Consider the following 24,469-nt stretch of genomic DNA (forward strand, 5'->3'; position numbering starts at 1 on the left):
GATAGGCCGTGCGTGATAGGCGGCAGTTGACTAGGCAGGATGAGTAAGCAAGAGAGAATTACTAGCCAGTCGAAAGACAAAAATAAATATTATCATGTATAAAATGATGAAAGTAAGTATCGTTGAAATAAAGAAGTCGAATATCTTTTATTCCTTCAAAAGAAATGCATACTAGAGGTATATATGCGAAGAGCCCTTTATGCTATATCCACATCCCATCAAACTCCATGCAAACAAAAACAATCCCATCCTACTAAGCCACATCAAACTGCCGATGCACATGTATACCCGATGCTTCCGGATTTGCACGGCCATGAGGAGCAAGCTCGCCTAGGGCATGTGCCTCCGCAAAGGGCGCAGCCTCAGCCCAAGCAAAACCCTTGCTGCTATTGTCGTCGCCCAGATGCACCCAGTCCTGACCCTGATTGCCGTATCCGCTGCGCCTACTCGAGTCTGTGGACGATTTTGATCCTGAATTAAACCGGGATACTCGTCCAAAGGTGGCGTAGCTCACCATTCGTGAGCTGAGTCTACTCCAGAATGCGACGAGGCCCGGGAGAAAGACGTTATACATGGGCAGGCAGCAGCAGAGCAGGGAGACGAACATCTGCACGCTGGTCCATAAGGAGACCATGTTTAAGGGGTCTGATAGGGGAGATATTGTTAGCACTGGCATACAACAATAGTATTGAAGGCAGGACTGGACTAGACTGACATAGCTTGCTCTTAGAGTAAGTGATGGCTATTTTGATAAACCCTAATGTCCCAGTACTAGAAGTAAAAAGTCATAGTCAGTAAACATAACTTTTGGTCAAGGACAGGATAGGATGATAACCCACAGGAACCCCAGACCGAAGAGGAATCTGAGCTTCCATTTCACGGTTGGCGATAAATGGAGAGGCTGGATAATAAAAATAGCCAGAATCACCACAGCGTAATCGAGCAATGAGTTAGGACACTCAAAGGTGAGTACTATCAACCACTCGTCCGTGCAATGGCCCGGAACGGTTATATTGAAGTATTTGGCGAGTGGTATGCATTGAAAGCCCTGGAAGATGCAAAACCCTACGAACAGCGCCGTTTGAGCGCCTCCAATCACGTAGATCCAGAACTTGTTCAGGCGACTGACTCCAAAGACCCGACGGTAGAAGACCAGGACGCTAAGCTTGACAAAGAGCGAGTGCGCATAGTAGAAGTAAAGAGCCGAAATATCGCACTGTGTTCCGGAGTCAGTATCTATTGAATCGACAAGTCTTGACGGCCATGACGTATCTTACCCTACGCATATGTGCATAGTCGGCCATGCTCTCCTCAACCATGACGTCCAATTCACGTCCATTGATGATACTAACGGCTATACAATAAAAACGTCAGCAATAGCCCATGTTCGTACCACAGAATACGGCACTTGCCTATTATAGCGGCAATGTTGCACAACAGGAGGAAAAGCAATGCCAGTACTGCCAGCCAGTCCTCGGCACTGATATTGCGCGTGCTGCGTCGAACAGCCCTAAAGCGCAGCACTAGCAATACGATACTAAGCGGCGAGAATATGACCAGTATCATAAACTGGCCCATTTCCGTGGAGTTTTTGTATATCTCGAACGCCATCTTTGCTGCTTTCTGGCCCTGCTGCTACCGGCGGGTCTGTGTATCAGTTATTACTAGCGGAAGAGCAAGCATGAAAGCCGTGGAATTCTGGCCTCTTTTCTGCCTGTACATTGGAGGCCGTGTTAAAGCAACAGTTTTCCATTCATTTTGCCCTTTTTGCGGGGGTTGCTATGACGGCGACGATGGTCAACACATATGTATGTATGTAGTTGAAGAATGAGGGACGGGGGGGGGCGCGCCCTGAGGATCTCTGGGAGCGAGCGCACTGCGTTGTTCAACCCACGCCCCAATTAGCAGTCTCAGCTATCTGCAAGGTCATCTAGCTCCCTAGGTAGTTTTCGTAGAGTGCGTCCGGCGATTGCTAGGGTCAGAAATACCCTGGCAGGCTATCAACTGCATGATTGGCTCTGCGCTCTTCTCGCAAATGAGAGGCGGCCAGTTTCCGCCCCCAGTATGCCTCGTTAGGGGATGAACCCATGCATAACGAGAGGATAGTCGCCGAGAAGAGACATGGTACAAGGTTGCATTTAAGTCTTACCAGCATAATAATCCAGACACAGTGACGCGCATAACTAACGGGACGGCAAATCTGCTCGGGTGGCTGCAGCGTAAGCGAGTCGCTGATTCGATGAAAATATTCGAGTTGCCAATTCTGGAAACAATTGCTGCTGCACCGTTATGCAGTTAGGGTAGCATATGAATGTCACGACTTTCTGCAGTGTTCGGTCACCCCAGATCCTAGATCGCACCCCTCTTCTTTCTGGCCAGCATACGTATGAGACTATACTAGACGCTCTATTCCAAGTCAACTCGTGTTCTTATTTCCATGAGTCGATGTGTGCGTTGCGCCGTGAACCATGCAATCTGAACTGGGTCTTTCTGAACTATAGATTCAGGGTTCGTCGTGAGCTCAACCCGAGAATGCAGTCCCTAAAACCGTTTTCCCGCGGTCTCGTCAACATGCCTATTGACGTCTAGCCGCCCAGGCTAAGTAAGCCTGTGGCGTGTCTTATAACCGTATACTTGATGTACATAGGTGATTTGTTTGAGCGCTGGGAGCTCCAGGCATTTTGAATACATGGACTGGGGTTAACCCAACGGCTAATGGTTGGATGGTTGCATCAGCACACCTAACGGACCTGGAGATGCTGTGTTCATGCAGGCGTTTGGCGTACATTTCCCCCTCATACTAGCTACGTACGTGCCTGATCAGCAGACTCGGAATATAACTAGGCGCTCTGGAACCCACGGCGTTCGGTTTTGGCAAGAGTTTCGTTTGACGTATAGATAGATAGCTGGAGCAGCATGGCAGGGACTAATCAATTGTCCTCTAGTAACCCCATCGAAGGAGTCCATTATAGTAGCAAGGCTGGCTTGTTTTCTCAGAGCGATGCCTTTGTCGTATCTCCCTTGTTGCCCCCGGTGTTCCTGTCCATGCTCACAAGCATCGCTACCTGATTACTCAGTGCGACTAACCCCCCATCCACATCTCTCACAAGCACCTCTAGATCAAGCGTGCCATTCCTAATTTGCTTTGACGTTACCCGCACTGCTAACCATTCAACACCATTCTCTGGGAGAGCCATCTTCGCCTCCAAGTTCAGCACTACCGTTGGAGACCACAATACTGAGCGCTGCTGATTTCTTTGTCGGACCTCCTGTACCTGAGGATCAGCTGCCCGTTCCGGCGGCGCATTCAAAAGTTCGAGCAGTGCAGGCGTAGCTAGGAAAATGTGCAGATTATATGGGAATGAATCCACTACATATGTCAACGCAGTTTGTGTGATGTGCTCCCCATTCGCCATGCAGATCCACATGTCTAGCACCCCAGGGCTGAGGGGGCCCCCGCGAGGTACGTAGAGGTTCCAGGTATATATGGAGGCCAGATGCTCAGATAGTGACTCAGGAGACTTTGACTTCTCCCAATGGTCATCGGCGCCATTGTTCTTCAGAGCCTCGAAATCTGGCGGAGAAGGCAATGCGGCTGCCGGGGTTACTTCGTATCCTGTGGGCAGTGAGATACCAGTAAAAGTACGCAGATTAGCGTTAGTCGTGTATGCAAGTACCCTGCGGCGTGAAACAGAGGTGTCAACCCATGGCGCTTGTGAGATAAGTCCATCTTGCCAGAGTGTAAGGTGGAGTGTAGTCAGTTGTCGGCCCAGCTTCATATCCTCAATTACGACAACAGCGGGCCCAATCTTAGTTCGGTTCAGATACTCGAAATGTGCAGTGAGTGTGTCACACTGGCCGCGCGAGGAGAGATGCATGCTCGCAGCGGCGAGCATGCATGAGGCTGTGTAGCCGCCATTAGGGACTATGTAGTTGGATTTGGGTTAGAACAGCTGAATATTCATTTAAAGACTTGATTGGAGCTTCCACCAAGCCGGCAGAATGCATTTCTTCCATAGATAAGTTGAGATAAAGAAATATGAGTCAAAAGTACCTGCGCCAGTGCAGAAGCTTTCAGAGAGATCGATTCTGTATGCATGAGAATCCAATCTCTCGACCTTTGTAGCTTCGGAGAACTTGACACCAGACATGGCAGTACCTAATCTGTTCGCCTAGGCTGTTTGACAACGGAGTTGTTCTCGCTACCTGGGTAGCTATGAGGATGGTACTTGATCAACTTGATGAGGCGTGGTAGGCTTGGTCCAGTCATCAACGCCGATCACGGCCCATAACCGAGGTTAGGTGGATTATTCCCGCCCAAGACACACTTGCTTTGGACTTCCTTTCCGGCGTAGGAACATGGCCTGCCTTTAAGATCCGTGCGACTGAAAGGACAGTCGAATCTTGAGGTTCAACTTCCAAGTAGGAGCAACTTGTTTGGGCGATGTCTACACCGACCAATCAGCGCGGCCCGGCGGCTTAGTTAATCCGTCGATAACAAAAAAAAAAAGTGATAACTCCGCGACAACAGAAACAACATTGAAATACAAAATTACTCGACTCAGTAACCGCATGCATGCGTCACCATGCCGTACAAAAACAAAGGAAGGCCATTGCTAAGCCATGGCTTAGATAAGGAGGTATGTCAACAAAGTCAACCACAGCAAGCAAATGCTAATTCAAACCTACCTTCCGCAGATCTACCAGATTGTGCGCAAAATCGCCGACGAACAGCAGGCCGAGTCAGGGCGACCGCGCCTATCTACCTATAGCATATACGATACTATTAAACGATCAAACTCGAGCTTGAATCGGAAGCCGAAGAAATTGCTCGAAGACAGCATTGAGCGCGTGCTGGAAGTATTTCAGAGTGACATTCTGGGCGATGATGAGTCCGACTCGGTAAATGGAGATTTCGAGGGCCTAGAGGAGGAAAAGTCGGAGCAGGTAGTGGTAAGTACCGAGGCAAATACCGCATATATGTAGTCCAGCGTACTTACTCATTGGGGTAGGAATCCAATGGCTTAAATAGAAGCATTGTCAGTGCCTGGTCGACCTCGGCCAAGCCTTTATCTGCCTCTAGGAAAGGAACCGACACGCCTATTACTGTGGAAAGCTCTGCACAGACTACAGGGTCCAATAAAAGACGCAACCAAGCATCCGAATCCGTGCCGAAACGAAGAAAAGCGGATCATTCTATAGACAAGTCGCCGCCCACGCATGTCAGCTTATCGGATCTGGGTGGTATGGACGATGTGTTACAGGAGCTTGGAGATTTGATCATTCTGCCCATGACTCGGCCACAGATATTCACGTCTTCTAAGGTACAGCCCCCGCGAGGTGTATTGTTGCATGGGCCACCAGGTTGCGGAAAGACCATGCTTGCGAACGCCTTTGCCGCTGACCTGGGAGTTCCCTTCATCTCGATATCTGCTCCATCCGTCGTATCTGGCATGTCTGGTGAATCCGAGAAGGCTCTCCGAGAACATTTCGAAGAAGCAAAGAAGGTGGCTCCGTGTTTGATCTTCATCGATGAGATCGATGCCATCACCCCAAAAAGAGAAAGCGCACAACGAGAGATGGAAAAGCGTATAGTTGCCCAGCTATTAACCTGCCTGGACGATCTAGCGCTGGAAAAGACAGATGGCAAGCCCGTCATTGTCCTGGCTGCTACCAACAGACCAGATAGCCTCGACCCTGCGCTGCGACGAGGAGGTCGGTTTGACAAGGAGATCAATCTAACAGTTCCTTCGGAACCTGTGCGAGAGCAGATCCTTCGTACCTTGACTCGGAAAATGCAGCTCGCAGATGATCTCGACCTCAAAACCTTAGCCAAAAGGACAGCGGGATTCGTGGGCGCTGATCTGAACGATCTAGTTTCTACCGCTGGAGCCGCCGCAATCAAACGGTACTTAGAAATCCTCAAGTCAAATACAGGCGAAGAGATGGATATCGAAGGCGATGCCGAGCAACAGGTACCTGAGAAAGTCAAAGAGATACGCCGCCTAATCAAGCATGCCAAAGATGCACCAATGGGAGAAGAAACCAATCCCGTCTTGGTGTCCAATGCAGATTTCTTCACAGCACTTCCGAAGATACAGCCATCATCTAAGCGTGAAGGATTTGCCACCATTCCCGACACAACATGGGCAGATATCGGTGCTCTCGGTGGTGTCCGGGAGGAACTGGTAACGGCGGTAGTCGAGCCAATTAAGAACCCAGATATATATGCGAAAGTGGGCATTACAGCTCCCACCGGTGTTCTGCTCTGGGGTCCACCTGGATGCGGTAAGACTCTGTTAGCGAAGGCCGTTGCCAACGAATCGCGCGCAAATTTCATTAGCATCAAGGGACCCGAACTGCTGAACAAATACGTCGGTGAATCCGAGCGGGCAGTCCGTCAAGTCTTCGTGCGCGCGAGGTCTTCTATACCTTGCGTCATCTTCTTCGACGAACTGGATGCTCTAGTCCCTCGTCGCGATGACGCGCTGTCCGAGAGCTCAGCAAGAGTCGTCAACACTCTTTTGACAGAACTCGATGGACTAGGAAGCAACAGACAAGGAATCTACATAATTGCCGCCACGAATCGACCGGACATCATTGACCCGGCTATGCTTCGGCCCGGACGATTAGAGACGCTTCTCTTCGTCAATCTTCCGGGACCAAGTGAACGGGCTGAAATCTTGCAAACGCTTGTCCGCAACCTCCCCACTATCGAATTCAGCGATCAATTGCGAGCACTCGCCGAGAGTTGCGAGGGTTATAGCGGTGCGGATATCGGCAGTCTTCTCCGCAGAGCCGGATATTCGGCGATCAAGCGAAGGGATAATATCAAATTCGAAGATTTTGTGGCTGCGAGAGAACATATCAGGCCTAGCGTGACGGATATGAAGAAGTATGAGAGGCTGAGGAGAGATTGGAGCAGCGGTGTGGTGTGAAAATAAACTTGCCAGTACACTTGCTTTTGATGACTTATTTGGAGTATTATTCATTAATTTTGTGTGTAGATTTTGTAGACAAACAGTACATATTGATTATTACACCAGCATGATGATACCCAATCAGATAGATCACTATCCACAAAGAATGGCCTAAACAAATAGAGACACGTCAAGAAACTCAGATGCAAATGCTATTCATTATGAATCGTTTATGCAACTCATATATATAACTCTTTCTTTATGTACAGAACTTTTGAGAACGCCAATATATTCCTTCAAAATATAGCCAAGTTAAGTTTTTAACATCATACTCTTGAGAGAGCTTAACAAAAAAAAAAAAAAAAAAAAAAAAAAAAAAAAAGAGAGAGACCAAAGAAGACCCGCCATTGCAGAAAGATATCATTAGCACCACAAACGACAGGTACCGTCTGCACCAGCAGAAACACACCAAGGTTGGGTAGGATGCCAGTCTACATCTAGGATACCGAGCTGACCGGTGATTTTGTGGCCTCGAAGAACTTTCAGAGGGACGATGCTGGCATTGCTAAGCATATCGCCGGTAACACTGCCGTGGAAAATCTGCAGAGAGCCGTCGTCACTCGCATCCGCAAACAAGGGATACCGACCACCAGGATGGAACTTGACGGCTCGAATAGCTTTGCTGTGATAGCGAAGGGTTTTGTATGGGCGCGAAGATAGGTCAACATCGTGCCACAAGAGTCGACGATCATACGACCCGACAATAAGGTTGTCCCCACCCGATGTTGTTGACGAGGTCGGGTGGATATCAAATGATGAAATCCATCGTGCGCCAGGCTGCAGAATCTTGACGAGTAGTTGACGAGAAAGATCGTACGCACGAATGGTGCGCTGGTTGGCGACGAAAAGAATGGGTTTGGAAGGATGGAAATGAGCCGCTTGAGGAGGGCCACCTCCCTTGAGTCGGCGCCTGAACGGGTTTTGGGTGATATGCTTGGAGAGCGTGTGGATTGCAATGGCTTGGTGTGCCGGTGTAGAGGATCCAGGGCAGACAGTGACAAAGTAATCACCGCGACGATGCCATGAAATCGACTTTGCGACGTATCGTAAAGGTATTGTGATGCAAACTCCAGACTCGGCAAGATCCGCCGATGGTCGGATCCAGTTTGTGGGTGCACTCTTGGAGTCTGCGTCTCCAGTCTTAGAAGCTGTCTTGTTGGCTGCATAGCCCCATCCAGCGTCAAGAAGTTCCAAACTGGCTTTTTCTAGGTCCGGGTTGATTATCGAGGGAACGGCGAGATGTAGGTCGTCGCCACAGGCAATACACAGTACGACGGCATCTTGACCAGGACGCCAACGGACGACATTGATAGGTTCGTCATCGCTCAATTTCGCAGACCACAGCTGACGACCTGTAAGGATTTCCCAAACGCGCACTGTTCCGTCATCACCTCCACTGGCCAGCCACTGGCCAGACGGGTCAACTGATACAGAACGCACGCGACCGCTGTGGCCCCTGAAAAGAGTTGCACATGCCGTAGGGAATGGCTTGAGCTCTTCAGGACTCGGCAGTTTAGGAAGCAGACTTTCAGGGTCAATATTGAGCTTATTCCTCCTGACCCTAGGAGCAAGGTATAGATCCAAGCAACGCTCGAATTTTTCCTTGACGAAGCTTTCATAACCGGGGACTTTGCGGAGAGCGGCAAAGTCTGTGGGGAGATATTCCCTTTCACGGTCTTCTTCGTCGGCCTCTTCCCATTCTTTCCTCTCTTTCTTATCCGGCAAATATTCAGGAGGTGGATGATAACTCTCCTCGTAACCTGGAGGGGGAAGTTTGGGCGCCGGGATATTCATAATGTGATCGGGTCTTGGAGCTTCGTCTGCCCAGATATCATAGCGAATTACGCCATCTTCTGCCTCATCTTCTTCTGCGGGAGGCTTGTAAGGAAGGATCCGGCCTTCTCGAATGGCACGGACAATTTTCATCACACGCTTCCCTTCGTGCTTAGAAGGAACGAATCGACGCTTCGGCTCTGGTGCTGCGCTTAGAGGCATTATCTCCTGCTTACTGGTGAACCATTCAACTGTGGGCTCGTAGGGGTTGTAGCCCTCCTCGGGGATTTCGTTCATTTGGACTTTTCGCAGTAATTCCAGTTCATCTTGGCTGAGTTCCAGGGGCTTGCCCGTAGAGGGATCAGTAAGACCGGTCCAGCCCTTAGGGATCTCAATGCTATCCAATAAAGCATCCAATGCCTCGCCTTTGGCAGGGCGCATGATCTTTTTGCCATTAATATCATAACCAATGTGAGGGTATTGGTCGTAGAATGAAAGAGGTATGTTGCCGATTGTGTTTGAGTTCTCATCTACATCCGAATAATCTGAGTTATCGTCCGGGTTGATCTCGTCATACACATATCGTTCATTTCCATTGGCGTCTTTCTCGATTCGATAATTGGGTCGTTCGAGCTCGTCTTCGTCGGCATCCTGTGCACCATTCTTTCCGAATTTGTCGTTTTCAATGTCCGATGGGACCTCGTCACTGTCAATGTCAGACTCGCTGTCGTCCTCATCTTCGTCGCTGAATTCGTTGACAATTTCAATCTCAGAATCGCTCTCCTCGGACAGGTCATGGGCGCCGTCAGAGAGGTCTAGGTTGTTCAATTCTTCCCCTGAAACAATATCCGTGTCTGGTTCGACATCGCGAGTTACAGCCTTCCGCTTCTTAGATCCCTTGACAGAATCCATTGTGATGACGGAGATGTCTGAAGCGTGCGTGATGCAGTCGGAGAGTCTTTTCTTTTCCTCCTTCAAAAAATAATCCCAGGAAAAACAAAATTATTTTTCCCGACCTCCACACCGCCCACGTGACGTACCGCCTTCCGTATTGAGTTCTGGCCCCGCCTTATCGACGAGAACCTCGACTGCCTTCGACAGCAGAACTTGACTATCGCGCTGGCGAAAAGCCTCCAAGTCATCTCTTCTCCTCCTCGGACCCGAGTATTTTGGCGCATATTATTCTTGCCTGATTTATTTGAAGGAAACAACGCGACGTCCAAGTCTTGTCGATCCATCATCTCAGTCATCCAGCCAATCATCAACTGCTCTCGGATATCCGGTCCTACAGCGACAAAGCTTCTTTTCTCTCCATCAGGTTTCTGGTATACACCCCCCCGTTTTTCTTGATTTGTTTGGCCATTTGTGCGCTTCTACAATCGGTTTTCCATCACGGCCCGTCTTCCCTGGATAACTTGCGCTTCGAAGCCTCTTCTGTCAAAACTGCCCCGGTTATTGCCAATCCATAGCCATTCAATTTCCAAGCAATCGCAGTCTGCTAAATTTCTTTCTTTCTTAGCCGGTTTCCTCCCAAGCCCCTCTCAAGGCGAGCATCGCGGAATCTTCATATTCCGCGGTTAGTCGCTGCTTTTTTTGTTTTGTAGATGAAGCGCATCAGAACTTGCCATCCCTATGACACCCAACTCTCCAGATGAGGCTATACACTTTCGCGGCAAGACTCTTACTCCCGAGAGTCCCCGTCCGCTTCATATCCCAGAGCCATCAAATATACCTGTGCTAGAAAATCAGATGGATCCTATCTTCAATGACACGTCAACCTATGAGAAGCCTGCTAGCAACAGAAGTGAAGAGCAGCTCTCTCAGCTGAACTCGGAACATGCAATATACCAAAGCGTCGATGATAGCCAGAGCAGGATTGAAGAGACAAGCCACAGCTTGGCTTCAGACTCAGGTAGTCCCCATTCCCATTTTCAGTTACCTTTCCTTTGATGCAACAAAATCAACCCTGCCCACGAATGAAATGCTCCGTCCGTTTCATTCATAGCTGAAGACACGTGTCTCTACATTCATTATTGAATCTCAATTGGAGCTACGATATCCCGAAATCTGAAAAACTGTCCATTCATGAGTCTCTAACATACCTATGTTCAGAATTAGCCAATCTTCCTATCATAAATTCCCAGTCCACAGCCGTGGACCCTGCGTCTTCAACAGAGCACAATGTTGGTCCGTATCATCAGACGGCTGTACCGACCAATGCCGATTCTACCAAAGGCGGCCCAATTCCACAGCAGCAGGTCTCATCTAACGGTGAAAATGTAAAAGCCGAGGCAGGTGTCGATTTCCAAAATCTGCTTGATAATCTGTCCACTGCACCACCCGCTCCCGCGGTCACTGCGACTGCTTCATCCCCTTCCAATAATGCCGTTCTTCAAGAACACGAACAGCCACCGCATCCTTCGATCTCAAATAATACATATGCAGGTCTACCTCCGCGACCCCCAGCTCAGGAGGTGCCAGACCTAAGCTCCAACTATACATCCCCGGAAGAGAATAGTGATTACCATAGGCTCTTTTCCCAGGCGCCCAATTCATCTGCCTATGTATCCCAGCCTCAGGGTGAAGATCAGTATTCAAATGCCACAGCATTCGCGCCAGGAGTACCTCCAGGTACGTCTTCGGGAGCAAACGGGCTACCCCCGCCTCCTGTAGCAACGTTTCAGCAGCACCAAACACAGCAGAAGCTGGACTTGTCTCCAGATAATATTGCCCAAGTGAGCCACAAAGGCTCAAGAACCGATAAATATGGCGCACGACCTGGTAATGTCGCTGATGATGAGGCTCCTTGGGGACCAGAAGTACAGAAAATATACGACGAGTTTCTTCGTGAGGAGCGCATTTACGTTACTGAGGGCCTATGGGATCGCTTTCCCCATGGCTCTAGACTGTTTGTTGGTGAGTATCACAAATAGGCTTCCGACTTGCTTGAGAGCACTCAACTAAACAACAACTTCATAGGTAATCTCCCCACGGAGCGAGTAACCAAGCGTGACTTGTTTCACGTTTTCCATAAGTATGGCAAGCTTGCACAGATATCTATCAAGCAAGCCTACGGCTTTATTCAATTTCTAGACGCGAACTCGTGCCATCAAGCCCTGCAAGCCGAACAAGGGGGTGTTGTGAGAGGCCGAAAGATTCGTAAGCATACATTTTTTCCTTCTAAATTTCATGGGCTTGGCTAATTCTTTTTCAATAGACCTCGAGATATCCAAGCCTCAAAAAAACACACGGCCTGGGCCAGGTCATTCTGAGTCAGCGCGTGCACCCCTACCAAGACGATCTAGGTCGCCCGCAGACACCTTTCGTGGTGGAGCTTCACATAGTCGTGGAATGCGCAATCAGGGCGGAGACCGTCATGATCGCGCTTATGATGGTAAACGAGGAAATTTCAGTGATTTCAGAGACGAGCACAATCCGCGGCGTCGTGACGACTACCGACCCCCCAGATCACCATCACCACGCCCTTTCCGCAACCGAGAGGGCGGGTTTCGTTCAAGAGATCGAACACCGGAGAGATTTGAGCGACGTGATAGACGCAGATCACGATCCCCTTACGGCAGAGATAGGCGATTTAGAAGTCCCAGCCCTCGAGGACGGTCGGGGTATGATGGCGAGACTGAGCTCGCATTCTCTCGCCGTACGCCGAGAGATGTGCCTGACTTGCAGATTTTGGCCGCTGATGATGTCGAAATGTGTGTACTCCCCGGAGGCTATGTTCTTGCGACTTAAACTGACCTGTCTTCCAGGAGTTTCGTGTATCACGTTGAAAACTCGTTCAAAACCCGGGGGCTTCGAACAAATGTATTGGTGCTATCGCGGATTCCAGTGGATGTAGCAATCCAAAGACAAATGGAAGAAGGCGTTTCTGCAGTGATAAAACTCACAAGAAGCCAACAATTTTCGGGAAAAGTTACACTGGTGGTGTTTGATCGCAGCGTTGGCGCTGGCAATAAACCTCGCTCAATTGGTATGTGCTTTTACATATAAAACACACTTGAAGCTGCTGCTGATGATGCTTTGAATTGGCAGAATATCCAGACCTCGATCTACATGTAGCAGTTGAAATGACGGTCCAGTTCCAGTCGGTACGCCGAGCTGGTGTCACTCAAAACTATTATCCATCCAACCAGACGTTTCCTATACCCGGTCAATACCCTCAGGCGATCCCTCATGCGCAGCCAGCCATTCCGGCTCTTCCGCAAACAAATCAAATTGCAAATTTCATATCAACACTCGATGGACCTGGCTTGCAATCGCTGCTAAGCACGCTTCAGCAAGCGCAATCCGTCCCACAGGCAGTTCAGCCACCCATCCCTGTTGCACCAAATGCCACCAATCCAGTTGACCTTGCAAGTCTTTTGAACAATGCTCATCGTCAACAAAATCCACTTGCAACGGCTCAGAACCAAGGGCCTTTGCCTCACGCTATTGCCAATCCATTTGGTCTGCCCCTTCCTGCCCAGGTTTCCAGTCGCCCAGATCCAAACCTTCTTGCACTACTAGCAAAAGGCGCAGGAAATGCAAATCCCCCACAAGGTCAGACACAACATGTGCAAAATATCGTCAATCAATTAGCCAAGTGGAAGCAGTAGGCTTTCTACCCGTGGGCTACTGTTCTATTCTTGTCTTCTTTTATGCTACTGCTTTCTTCCATTTGCAAATAAGTGCAATGCTCCTACCGAACAGGGGCGTTATATAGTGTGCTGGCGTTATGCTTCTTTCTCTGCCTTGATTTTCTTAGAACGGCGAGTCCTATTTGAGCTTTATCTGTATGCATCTTCGAACGGTTACTGGCGAACCTGGTGGGCACTATTCGGCATGGTTTTTTTTTTTTTTTTCAATGATCTCCCTTTTCGCTTTCATGCGAACAACGGTTTTTTCTTTTTCCTTTTTTTCCCCACTTCTTTTGGACATAATATAATGTATTAGTGTTTCTTGAGCGGAGTACCGAACTATACAGATACAAAGTAAAAGGTGAATTTCTGCCAGATTGTTCAATCGATATAATACATAAAAAAAATTCTCCCAGTAATGATAATACACTGCAAATAACTATTGCCGTCCGTAAAACTCCGTGAACGTAATGCGATGTTCCCTTTGTCTCTCTTCTATCGTCCAGCTGCCTCCTCAGCTGCTTTCTCTGCGTCCGCTTTTTGGATTCGGGCGATCGTCTGGTCCCTGTTGTACTCCATGACACGCTTCTCTTTGAAATATTTGACCTGTAAAGCAGAGCCGACACATCAGTATATAGTCCTTCGAAACATGGAAAAGGGGGGGGGGAGACCAAACACACCCAGGCCTTGGAACAAGCAGATTCAAACTCGGCAATTTCTTTGGCGCATTTCTTGCGAGCCTCCGAGTCATGCTTGACAGCATCTAGAATGTCGTTGCTGTCGAGGCAAGCAAAGAAATGATCCCGACCATTGTAGCAGCTCTCTCGAGACGAGCGGTCAGGAGCAATGCGTCCGCCATCTGACGCTTTTGCTGATTGCGGTGCATTCGACGAGCCGAATGAGAACCAGCCCATTGTGAGTTCCTTTTTTTTCTTGTTTTTTCTTGTCGTAGAATAGAACCGAAATTGGTGGGCCGTCAATTATGACTCTCTCTCTCTCTCTCCTGCGATAAAATGTTCTTTGATTGTTCGAAAGCTGGAGGTTGAAATTGAGCTTTGCTCCGCATTTGACTTGGTGGTTTGGCCTTTTTGCGGCCAATTTTCTTGGCGCCGGAGCTGGCCTCGTGGCGTTTGTTTTTTCCGTCATTCCAACTACAACTACGCCATTACGGCAAGGTACATACATCGCAAGCCACTCGACGATTCAATCCAATTCATATCATATCATTCTCTTACATAGGATCATCTAGGAGACTTGACTGGCAGCGTTGCATACACAAAATCGACCTGTTAAAAGTGTCGAGCACAAGCTCATTCCGAAAACGAAAGAAAGGGATGCCGAGCTACTCCTCGTCACCAACGATATAGCGAGTGCACCCCTATATACTTCGCGCATACATATCAGATCAACTTTATACAACAGGGGTGTTGTTTAAGCGCCTCTTAGTCGCTAGTTGATGCCCCCGCGACGACGCCCTCCTCGTCCCGGGGCGCTGACGGAGCTCCCGCCTCTGAAGATTGTACGAAAGATCATCTTGCTCCAGGCCCTTTACTATGTCTGCATCACCGTTCTCGTCCTCTTCACCACGCTTGTGGCGGGCACGGTATTCTCGCTTGACCTTATCTTTGGATGGGACAGCTTGCGAGGAGACACCTCGGTAGGGTGGATGTTGGGATTAGTGTGGATACTGAATAGCTTTCTCTGGTGAGAACATATTTCTCTCTGTCAGATCTGATTACATGCTAACAATGTTGTTGCTATCATGTGCAGTATCATATTCCTTCTCGTTTTCGTTTCGCGCTCGAAACTTATACCCGACTTTGCGCTCACGATACATTTTATCCACTTGGTCGTTGTATTCTTTTACACGCATTCCCTGCCGATGAATCTGCTGTGGTGGTCTCTCCAAATCACGAGCTCGGCGCTAATGACATTCGGTGGGATATGGGCCTGTCAAAGACGGGAGCTGCGGCCGATCACTTTCGGATTGGGCCTTGGTCTGGGAGGGAGTGCTGGCGATGGCAGTGCGGGTGATAGCAATAACACTGACACTGGGGAACAATTGTCATCTACACATCCGGGGCCGCAAGGGGATGAAGACATCGAGAGTGGACTGCCAGGCTTCTCTCGCGGACGAGGTCGAGGCCGGAACCGAGATGGCGGTGCAGAATATGAGATGGAACCCATCAAGGAACAGACTATGTGACGACAGAACATGACTTGGTAAATTTGCCTATATACCATTCTTTTTCTTTTTTCCTTTTTTTTTTTTGGCCTTCTTCTTCGCTCTCTTCCCATCACGCCATGCATTGTAACTTATCTACCCTGCACTTATGTGTATATATATACCCTGTCTAGCACTCTATGTTTTTTTGGGCATGTTGTTTCTTTTTCTTATCTCGTCAATATACTTTGAGCATTCTTCTACAAAACATAATGAATATCAATCTATAACCATTCTAATAGCAAATCCTCGCGGGGCTCTCTATCGGCGACTGCCCGATTGGCCGGAGCCGCCGAACTATGAAGTATATCACGCTGGACGATAACGGAATTTCGCGACAAACAGCCTTATTGACCGGTATTCTCCTTGAACAGAGAAGATCTTCCTCCAAGTTTCGCACACCAAGACCCAATCTCACGTCTACCAGCATAGAAAGAGAACAACAATGTCGTCCACTACTGTTACTGAAACACGCAGTATCCCCAGCCGAGTCGTCGGAGTGTCCGACAGTACTCCTGCTGATGAAGGGACCGAGTTCCCCGCGATGCACCCTGCCGAAAACGATAAGACGTTTCAGGCTCTCGCTCGCGGGAACCGGGCTGGAACGTTGAAGCTGCGCGGCATTCCTATCCATACCGATGTGTATGCGAAGAGACAATGGATGAGAGAGCACATGGCTGCGGCGTTCCGGTTCTTTGGCAAGCAGGGGTATGGAGAGGGTGTCTCTGGACATATTTCCATGAGAGGTAGAGATAATCATATCCCTATCTACATTATATGTCTTTTTTTTTTTTACTTTTTCTTTTTGCTTTCTGTGGAGAGACTAACCGGTGCTTTTGCAAAAACAAAAACATGAAAACAGACCCTGTTCTCAAAGATCACTTCTGGATCAACCCATTTGCGAAGCATTTCTCGCTCATGAAGGCCTCTGATTTAGTGCTCGTTGACAGCGAAGGGTACGTCTGCGAGGGAGGCAACCAGACACTCATCAATGAAGCTGGATTCATGATCCACTCGGAAATACACAAGGCTCGTCCCGATGTAGTTGCAGCGGCTCATACCCATGGAATCTACGGAAAGACATGGAGCGCGTTTGGGAAGCCTATTGAAATGATTACCCAAGGTTTGTCCTTGTGCTTTGTCGGAAGACGAGGTGTTAGGTTGATGGCATTTGGCTGATGTGATTGACTAGATGCATGCAACTTTTATGGCAAACTTAGTGTCTACGATGACCATGGAGGTATTGCTCTGGCCCAGGATGAGGGACGGCAGATTGCAAAGGCGCTTGGGAATAATATGGCTTGCATCCTGCAGAATCACGGGTATGATGGTCTTTATATCTCCTAACTAACTAGTTAACTATAGTTAGTTATAGCCAGATTAGTCAGACTGACGAACTGGTTTTATAGTTTATTGACTGTGGGAAGCACCGTCGACGAAGCGGCGTTTCTCTTCTACAGTCTCGACAAGGCATGCCACTCCCAATTGATGGCTGAAGCGGCCGCTGCCAACGGAGTTCCGAAGATAATCATCTCGGACGAGGTTGCGGCGTATACGGCAGAGGCAGTGCAGAACCCGGTACGTTGTTTATTGTTTCTCTTTTCAAATAACGAACCGCTTCTAACAGTGTTTGGTTTTGATGTCTAGCATAACCTTTATCTCGAATTCCAGCCGGAGTTTGACCTCATTGTGGAGGAATCCAATGGTCGTGTCCTTGAGTAGGGCTTTTTGAAGGGATTGAATGGAATAACCATGAGAATTTGAACCTGGCAATTCGATGTTGCCAGTATTCCTGGATGTAGCATTGTAGACTGCAGTAGATGAATGGACGTCCCTTGGCAAGATAATAGTAGATGTACGTATATCACGTGACTCGATGATTAGCGACGGCCAGATCGGCCAATCCGTGTCGGCCGCAACATCCCTCCAGCAAGTTATTGAGACAAGCAGCAATAACTAAAAAAATCGGCTCTTGTATCATACCAGAGAGCCGTATCAGCCTGGCATAATGAATTGAAGAAAAAAACATGATAAATGATGCATATTGAACATTCCGACTCCGAAGTTTTGATCCTGAGCACATCATGGCACAGAGCGACGCAGCATACATAGACTACGACACATTTCTGGATCCGGACTTCAGTGCAGCATCATTTGCAAATACCCTGGTCACCAACACCAACAACATCAATGACACGCAGGTAGACTTGTCCACACCGCTATCCCGCGTTCTATTCGACGTGCAAGAGATAGACACTCACATCCACAACCTAACCACTAAATCTGCCCTGCCGCTCTTGGAATATACCCAGGACCGCGCAAAGTCTAGTCAGCACATCCTCTCAGAAGTCGAGGAGCAGGTCTTGTCTCTTGCAGATGGCTACCAGCATCTGGAGAGGGAGGTTCTCCGCAAATGGGCCGGGGCCGAAGAAGCCAGGGTAGCGGCGCAGAATTCGTGGGCGACCCTGCGCCTGGCTCGTGCCGTGGCTCGATGTATCAGTCTGGGCAGACAGCTGGAGGGCCAGATTGCCGAGGTGACAGGCCGGGCAGGCGGGAAAGATGATCATCGAGCCATGGTTCGTGCCGCGACGACCATCCTCATGCTGCGACAGATGTTTTCCGCTATCGGGGAGGGAGAGGAAGGCCAGGGCTTGGATAGGGTGAAGGTCATTCGAACGCTGCGAAGCGATTTGGTCATCCCCGCGGAGAACACCACCAAGGCTAGGGCGCAGCAAGTCATTAACCGATTTTCCGTGTCGTCGTTGCTCGTTGATAACTCTATTAGCACAGCGACGGGCAATGGAGCCCAGTCACCGCCTCCAGCATCTTCTACATATGCACAGACGGAGGAAACAAAGTCAAGGCTCTTCTCTGCCATTACGACACTGTATCTGCTCTCCCCGACTCCGAAGGCTGGGGTTCGAGCGGTAGACTTTCAGCCAGAACTCCTTCTATCTACGTTACAAGGATATATTCACAATTCCTTAACCTCGTCTCTATCCTCACTAATACGTGGGCTCGCAACGCTACCAACTCTGGATCGCGCGCTGCTTGAAGTCTCCAGCCGATGCCAGGACCTAGCTGCGCTAGAGAGTCTACTAGGCGGCCTGAAACGACCGTCTCATCCATTGATAACGACATCTTCTAACCCTCGCCCGGAAAGCGAGACGGAATCAGAAGAAGGCAAAACGCTCCTACAACCTGTACTACAAGTATTAGACACATCCTCCCTGCCATCCTACTACTGGCGCTCCTTGGCGTCGTCGCTGCCGGCTCGCGTACAGGATATCCTCAACCGGGGTGGAGCTGCGGCGCGCACGCTGCGCTCCAACCGCGACAGATTGCGGGGTGATCTTCGCGACTGCGTGCTGCGAGGTTCCCGGTTACCGTCCAGTATTGGCAAGGGTCACAACGGCAAAGGCAGAACGACGGTTGTTGTTGGGAATTGGGAGCGAGAAGCGGCGGTGATGGTCAGTTCGGTGGTTGGTGCATTGAGCAGATAGAGCTGTCTATATCATACAGCCAATCAAGAATAACTAATATAGGAACTTTATCTCAGTACATAGTGCATAGCCATACTGCTCAATGCTAGAATTGTGCTATACGAGCATGTCACCCAGCCCCTTGCATGACTCGCATCTAAAGCGCCGATCCCCATCTTCGATGCGATGCATGGCAAGCGACGAGGTATCGACAATTCCGTTATCCGCTAGATATTTCAAATGTGATCAATAACTATCATATGCACCTCAAATCCTGAAATCTACTCATGTACAATGATACACGTACTCCGTACACACGTTGCTGACCTTTCACCGAGAATCCTGTCAGCCCCCAAGATTCAGCCCGTCCGATTTCAAACCCGGGTCCCTACCTAGGTACGTACGCACACACGTACGGTGGACAGGCAGTGCTGCACTGTGCAATACGAAGACGTAGCAGATACCGGTTTCATATTGGTGTTACTTGTGTAACTGTCGTGATGCGGGGGTGAGTACCTGTAGGCATCAGGATTGTTGTATGCATGCAAGGGTGGTACCGCTGTTTGTCACGGTACGACTTAAACTCTTGTTTATACTCTTGTATATAGTACTATAGACTATATATACAATGGTAGACTGCTATGTGTCTACTGTGTGTCTACTGAAGTATCGATAGATAAGCAATCGACGTGATTGGCCCGCACAGACCCACGCCTCCTGGCGGGTGGGGGGAAGAGTCTAAAAGGAAATCCAAAGGGGGGGAATGAATTCCTCTTTTGATATACTCATTCATCGTCTTTCATTTCTCGTTATATGTTTTTAGCATTCATCGTGCGCCCAGGTCGAGGCTGTATCCAGCAATGGCAGCATCGCTCTACGCAGGTACTCTCGACGGAGTCTGGCGGCAGTAGAACAACACGTTAGTAACCCCTGGAAACAGCCGCTCTGACACATGACCGACCGCCAGGCACGTACGCACTGCGAATACGGCCTAGGCACTGCTGCATAAATGCGCTGCACTGCATGGCATAGCATGGCATTGGCATTGGCATGGCATAGCATGGCATTGGCATTGGCATGGCATGGCTCTCACGAATCATCACCGGCATGTCTCGATGCGGAAGTCGGAACGATGAATAATCTAGTCACGAGTGCCGCTCGCCACTCGAGTCATCATCATCGATAGACTAACTAACTACCAATTCAACCTTGACCTTCGCACATCCACAAGAACCACGTCCATGGATACTTCCTCTGCACAAGCCCGCTCCCCGAAACGTTCCCCACAAGGATAAGAAGAAAGATTTCTCCCGGACGAAACGGAATCTATAGCTTGGACAGGGCAAGGCTACGTCAGTGCTCATCAGCCCGATTGCCGCTTCCGTCCTACGTTACGTACGATCGATGGAATCCTTAGATCTACAAACACGTTTCGATCGTTCTTTTTTTCTTTTTCTTTTTCGATAAGAGGAAAGGAGGGGGGGAGAAAAGAAGAAAGAAAGAAAGAAAGAACTAGACGGGGAAGGAGAAAAAAAGAACGTTCCATACCATGGGCTGATGGGCGCTGCAGCGTTTCATCATCCCGGCGATCGACCGAGACGATCGTACCTAACTAACGGCTGTCTTGGTATGACGTTGGCAAGGTTGTGACGCTATACTAACACAGACATATAGAGAGAGGGAGAGGGAGGCAGAGAGAGAGGCAGAGAGACAGAAGTGTATATATATATCTAGACGCATCGTCGCAAACAGTAACTCACGCCAGAAGATCAATGAATCATCATCGGCTTAGTCAGGTTCCTGGATCTCCACTCCCTCGTAGCCTCCAACAGATACATACGGACAGCATCTGCTGAAGCGATGCCGTGGATATAGACGTCGACCGCGAGGAGTAGAGTTGTTGTGCGCATGATATAGATGACTGAATGCAAAGTCCTTTGAAAGGTACATGAGAAAACTTGTTTGTGCCTGGTCAACCGTGGCTCGCGCGGGCCTGGACAGTGGGCGGGCCCTCTGCCCCTCGCGTCTGCTCTAGTCTTGCCGTCATCCTCCTTCCTCGTCGCTCCTCCCCCCACTCATACATATCCGATCTCTCCTGCACAGCCCTATCCTTCTCCCCTTCATTCTCGCTGCTCACATCCTCTCGCTTCGTCGAATCTGCGTCTCCTGCTCCGGTCAAGCGAAGGAGCTGGGTTGATCCTTCTGACACCGAACCTGCCCAGCGGGAATTCCGCCCCGAACGCATTAGTTCCATCCGTCCATCCATCCATCCATCCCTCCCTCCCATCGCCTGCACACCGACCACGACGTCGCCAGAGCAAAAGGGAGTATTATTGAACACCCAGCTCGTGCGAGTGTCCCTGCTGGCAGAAAAGACGAGCAGAGACATGTCCTACTGCACTTGATCGTCTTTCTTTCTTTTTTTCCCCGCCTCTCTCCCCCTCCTCCTCCTCTTCCTCTTCTTCTTCTCCTCACGCGCTTCTCTGCCTCCCGTTACGCCTCGTTCACGGATCAACTGCAACACACGCCGTCCCTTTTGTCGGCGGCCGGTCTCAGCCGCTCGCATCTTTCTCCTCGTCTCACATCATCTCACGTCTCCCCACCGCCGCATCCTCCTCCATCTACTCTTCATCCATCCTCCATCCTATGCGCCGACTCGATCATCGCCTCTTCCGGTTAGATAGCCTTGTCGGCGCGCCACGGAGCGGCCCTTTCGTTACTCTTCTTTTCTTATCTTCGAATATTGGCTTGGATTTTGTATCACCGGGAAACTGGTATTAATCGATTTGGTACATATCACATATTTCACCGCTTCGCTATACCGTCTTTTATCTTCACTGTCACAGTCCCTGGCCGATTCTCATTATATCTGTCTGTCCATAAGATTTCGATATGACCTCGTTTCTCCCCGTGAACAGTACCCCGGCATCGAGTAGCCTGGCGATGGAGGACGTGACAACATCCGCTACTCCACGGCCGAACTCGCCCGAGTCTCGAGACTCCAAACCCTCGACGACGAACCCATCACAAACCCAAGCCCTGTCATCCGCAGCAGAACAACGAGCGCCATCGATCGCTTCGACAGGAGACGAAACCACCGTGGCCGATGATGAGCCTGACCGGGAGCCTTCGGATAATGAGCACGACGCCGAAGAGACCGCTCCGCCGTCGAAGAAGAAAAAGGGCCAGCGGTTTTTCTGCACCGACTTCCCACCCTGTCAGCTAAGCTTTACCCGAAGCGAACATCTCGCCCGTCACATTCGCAAACACACCGGCGAGCGTCCCTTTCAATGCCATTGTTCGAGGCGCTTTTCACGGCTCGATAACTTGCGCCAACATGCCCAGACGGTCCATGTGAATGAGGATATCCCCGGAGACTCGCTCGCCGCCACAGGTACTCGGTTTCAGCGCCAAATTCGCACCGATCGCGTGCGTCCTCCCCAGGGTCGTGCGCGAGCCGGCACTACGGGAAGCCAGGGCGGCCATGCCAGAGGACACAGCCGGAATTTGTCCACATCAAGCATCGCTTCAACTGCTTCCACTATGAGTCAGCCTTCGGACTTGCGGCGACGACCGCCCCCTCTGATCATGGCCAATGACGGTTCCGCACGGGCACACCTTTCTTTGGGCGCCATGCCCGAGCCAACGACTCCGCCTAGTCAAATTCGCTCCATCCCAGGCCCATCACCCGGTAGCAACTATCCCACATTTTCTGCTGGCGGGGGGGTCGGTTCCCACTATGCTTCTCCTCTCTCGACTACTTCACAGCCTGGATTCTGGGATGCAAGGGGTCACGCTCGGCGTCTGTCTGTTCCAACAGGGCCGAACCCATTCACCAACCATGATACGTATCCGCCACCGTATATGACCTCGACGGGCCATCCCCACGCTTCGTACACTCCAAGCTCCGCTGTATATGCCAGTCCTACGAGTTCAAGCTTTGCACCGTCTCGGGATGAAGGTATTACTCCGTCCGAGGCCGAGTTGCGACGGCGCACTTGGCACCCTTCAACATACCATCCTCGACCGGCTACCAGCGGGTTGGTCAAGTATGAGGAGTCAGCAGCCAACACTCTTCGTCCGGCCTTTGGCGCTGGGCATGCTGATAACCAGACCACCCGACTTCCCGGCATTGAAAGCTTTGATAAGGTTATTCAGAGTCGTCCACTCACTCCTCCTTTACGCAGACTTAGTCCTATGCAAGTCGACACACCCAGCCGAGGACCGCATCCTGCTGCAACCCAAGCTTTTACCCCTGGCTTTGGCGGACAACCACCGACAAATCGCCCCCCCGCGCCGCCTCCTCCAATCTCAGGTCCAGGGCACCGCCGTGCCCAGGGGTCTTGGGACCTACACTACAATCTCACGGGACTCACCCTGGGCAATGGAAGCTCCCACCCCGCATATAAGGAAGTGACAACCCCGTGGGGCCAGCAGACGTTAGGGGAAATCCACAGCATTGGGTCTCGACCGTTGAGCAGTGGACAGCCTTTTTCTAATGCAGGAGGAAATGTACAAATACGGCAGGAGCCTTCCACGCCCCAAAATTCACATCGGTACAGCTTGCAGGCTGCTGCTACTGTTTCTGGGACACCTGGCTCTCACGTGACGCGCACGTCTCCTGAAGATTCCAGCAGTAGCGAAGGTGTTGCTACTCCGTCGACCGTTTCTATGGAGTATCATCCGGCCATTGTACATAGCAATGGACATGTAGAGCCCGCGATAGCCCATGAGGCTGCACATGTGAGTTTCTTTCTGACAGCATTTGAAGATGAAGGAATCAAGCTAATGAATGAGTTGAAGAGTGGTTATCCCCCATCCAACCGCCCCGGTATGCTTGACAGTTCATCTGGTGGGTCGGGTGGTATGGGTCGCTTGGAAGCACTTGTGGCGGTTGCAACCAGCGAGGGCAAGACTGCTGCTGCTACACGGTTATTCTAGGCAGTGTCTATTCATTATTTTCTAACTATAGTCTTGACGATTGAGTTAAAATTTTTTTTTTTTTACACGCACGCCGTCTACAGATTGATACGATCGCGCGCTCACTCTCTCAGCTCCTTTTTTCAACTTCAACTTCAATTCCCTGACGACGCTATGATATGATTCACGAATTTGGTGTATACAGGAGGTTTTCCAGCAGGATTTGTTTTATTCGACGACGTTTGTTCACGTTGTTATGTCTTGTTATGCTATGCTATGGTAAGCTTACGCTTGACGTTTTATGTCTTATGATTCACGTTATTCGTGTGGTATGAATATGGATATGGATATTGGATATACCCGGCCATGACCCTTCGTTTTGTTTCTCATGACCGACATTCTTTCTTGGCTTCGCTTCGAATATATGTAACTTGGTATTATGAAATTATTTTATTT

General features: G+C 49.8%; 9 protein-coding genes across 9 annotated transcripts, besides 2 other annotated features; 5 read left to right on the top strand and 4 right to left on the bottom strand.

The window, feature by feature from the left end:
* Positions 1 to 253: 253 nt before the first annotated feature.
* On the bottom strand, positions 254 to 1,319 carry UA08_05551 (hypothetical protein; the record flags this gene model as incomplete). The annotated part of the gene is made up of 4 exons (XM_020268350.1): positions 254 to 645; positions 716 to 771; positions 840 to 1,216; positions 1,278 to 1,319. 4 exons carry the CDS (start codon positions 1,317 to 1,319, stop codon positions 254 to 256), a joined length of 867 nt encoding a protein of 288 aa, XP_020118900.1.
* Positions 1,320 to 2,993: 1,674 nt separating this feature from the next.
* UA08_05552 (hypothetical protein) lies at positions 2,994 to 4,151 on the bottom strand (the record flags this gene model as incomplete). Its single annotated transcript, XM_020268351.1, has 2 exons — positions 2,994 to 3,925; positions 4,055 to 4,151. 2 exons carry the CDS (start codon positions 4,149 to 4,151, stop codon positions 2,994 to 2,996), a joined length of 1,029 nt encoding a protein of 342 aa, XP_020118899.1.
* Positions 4,152 to 4,586: 435 nt separating this feature from the next.
* Positions 4,587 to 6,938, top strand: UA08_05553 (putative AAA domain-containing protein; the record flags this gene model as incomplete). The annotated part of the gene is made up of 3 exons (XM_020268352.1): positions 4,587 to 4,640; positions 4,699 to 4,953; positions 5,013 to 6,938. 3 exons carry the CDS (start codon positions 4,587 to 4,589, stop codon positions 6,936 to 6,938), a joined length of 2,235 nt encoding a protein of 744 aa, XP_020118898.1.
* Positions 6,939 to 7,343: 405 nt separating this feature from the next.
* On the bottom strand, positions 7,344 to 9,665 carry UA08_05554 (Ribosome biogenesis protein erb1; the record flags this gene model as incomplete). The annotated part of the gene is made up of 1 exon (XM_020268353.1): positions 7,344 to 9,665. The coding sequence occupies one exon, from the start codon at positions 9,663 to 9,665 to the stop codon at positions 7,344 to 7,346; it is 2,322 nt and encodes a 773-aa protein (XP_020118897.1).
* Positions 9,481 to 9,549: a repeat region (Identified by RepeatMasker using a combination of RepBase library and repeat library created with RepeatScout).
* Positions 9,666 to 10,385: 720 nt separating the features above from the next.
* Positions 10,386 to 13,366, top strand: UA08_05555 (hypothetical protein; the record flags this gene model as incomplete). The annotated part of the gene is made up of 6 exons (XM_020268354.1): positions 10,386 to 10,665; positions 10,866 to 11,669; positions 11,733 to 11,912; positions 11,971 to 12,466; positions 12,521 to 12,741; positions 12,804 to 13,366. 6 exons carry the CDS (start codon positions 10,386 to 10,388, stop codon positions 13,364 to 13,366), a joined length of 2,544 nt encoding a protein of 847 aa, XP_020118892.1.
* Positions 13,367 to 13,882: 516 nt separating this feature from the next.
* Positions 13,883 to 14,301, bottom strand: UA08_05556 (hypothetical protein; the record flags this gene model as incomplete). The annotated part of the gene is made up of 2 exons (XM_020268355.1): positions 13,883 to 13,993; positions 14,068 to 14,301. 2 exons carry the CDS (start codon positions 14,299 to 14,301, stop codon positions 13,883 to 13,885), a joined length of 345 nt encoding a protein of 114 aa, XP_020118891.1.
* Positions 14,302 to 16,056: 1,755 nt separating this feature from the next.
* UA08_05557 (hypothetical protein) lies at positions 16,057 to 17,333 on the top strand (the record flags this gene model as incomplete). Its single annotated transcript, XM_020267841.1, has 5 exons — positions 16,057 to 16,357; positions 16,474 to 16,734; positions 16,804 to 16,933; positions 17,021 to 17,189; positions 17,259 to 17,333. The coding sequence occupies 5 exons, from the start codon at positions 16,057 to 16,059 to the stop codon at positions 17,331 to 17,333; spliced, it is 936 nt and encodes a 311-aa protein (XP_020119001.1).
* A 362-nt stretch (positions 17,334 to 17,695) lies between these two features.
* On the top strand, positions 17,696 to 19,114 carry UA08_05558 (hypothetical protein; the record flags this gene model as incomplete). The annotated part of the gene is made up of 1 exon (XM_020267842.1): positions 17,696 to 19,114. One exon carries the CDS (start codon positions 17,696 to 17,698, stop codon positions 19,112 to 19,114), a length of 1,419 nt encoding a protein of 472 aa, XP_020119000.1.
* A 995-nt stretch (positions 19,115 to 20,109) lies between these two features.
* Positions 20,110 to 20,180: a repeat region (Identified by RepeatMasker using a combination of RepBase library and repeat library created with RepeatScout).
* Positions 20,181 to 21,985: 1,805 nt separating this feature from the next.
* Positions 21,986 to 24,034, top strand: UA08_05559 (hypothetical protein; the record flags this gene model as incomplete). The annotated part of the gene is made up of 1 exon (XM_020267843.1): positions 21,986 to 24,034. The coding sequence occupies one exon, from the start codon at positions 21,986 to 21,988 to the stop codon at positions 24,032 to 24,034; it is 2,049 nt and encodes a 682-aa protein (XP_020118998.1).
* Between the last annotated feature and the right edge of the window lie 435 nt (positions 24,035 to 24,469).

Source organism: Talaromyces atroroseus, assembly GCF_001907595.1.
Source record: "Talaromyces atroroseus strain IBT 11181 chromosome Unknown scaffold_7, whole genome shotgun sequence".
Taxonomy (NCBI): Eukaryota; Fungi; Ascomycota; class Eurotiomycetes; order Eurotiales; family Trichocomaceae; genus Talaromyces; species Talaromyces atroroseus.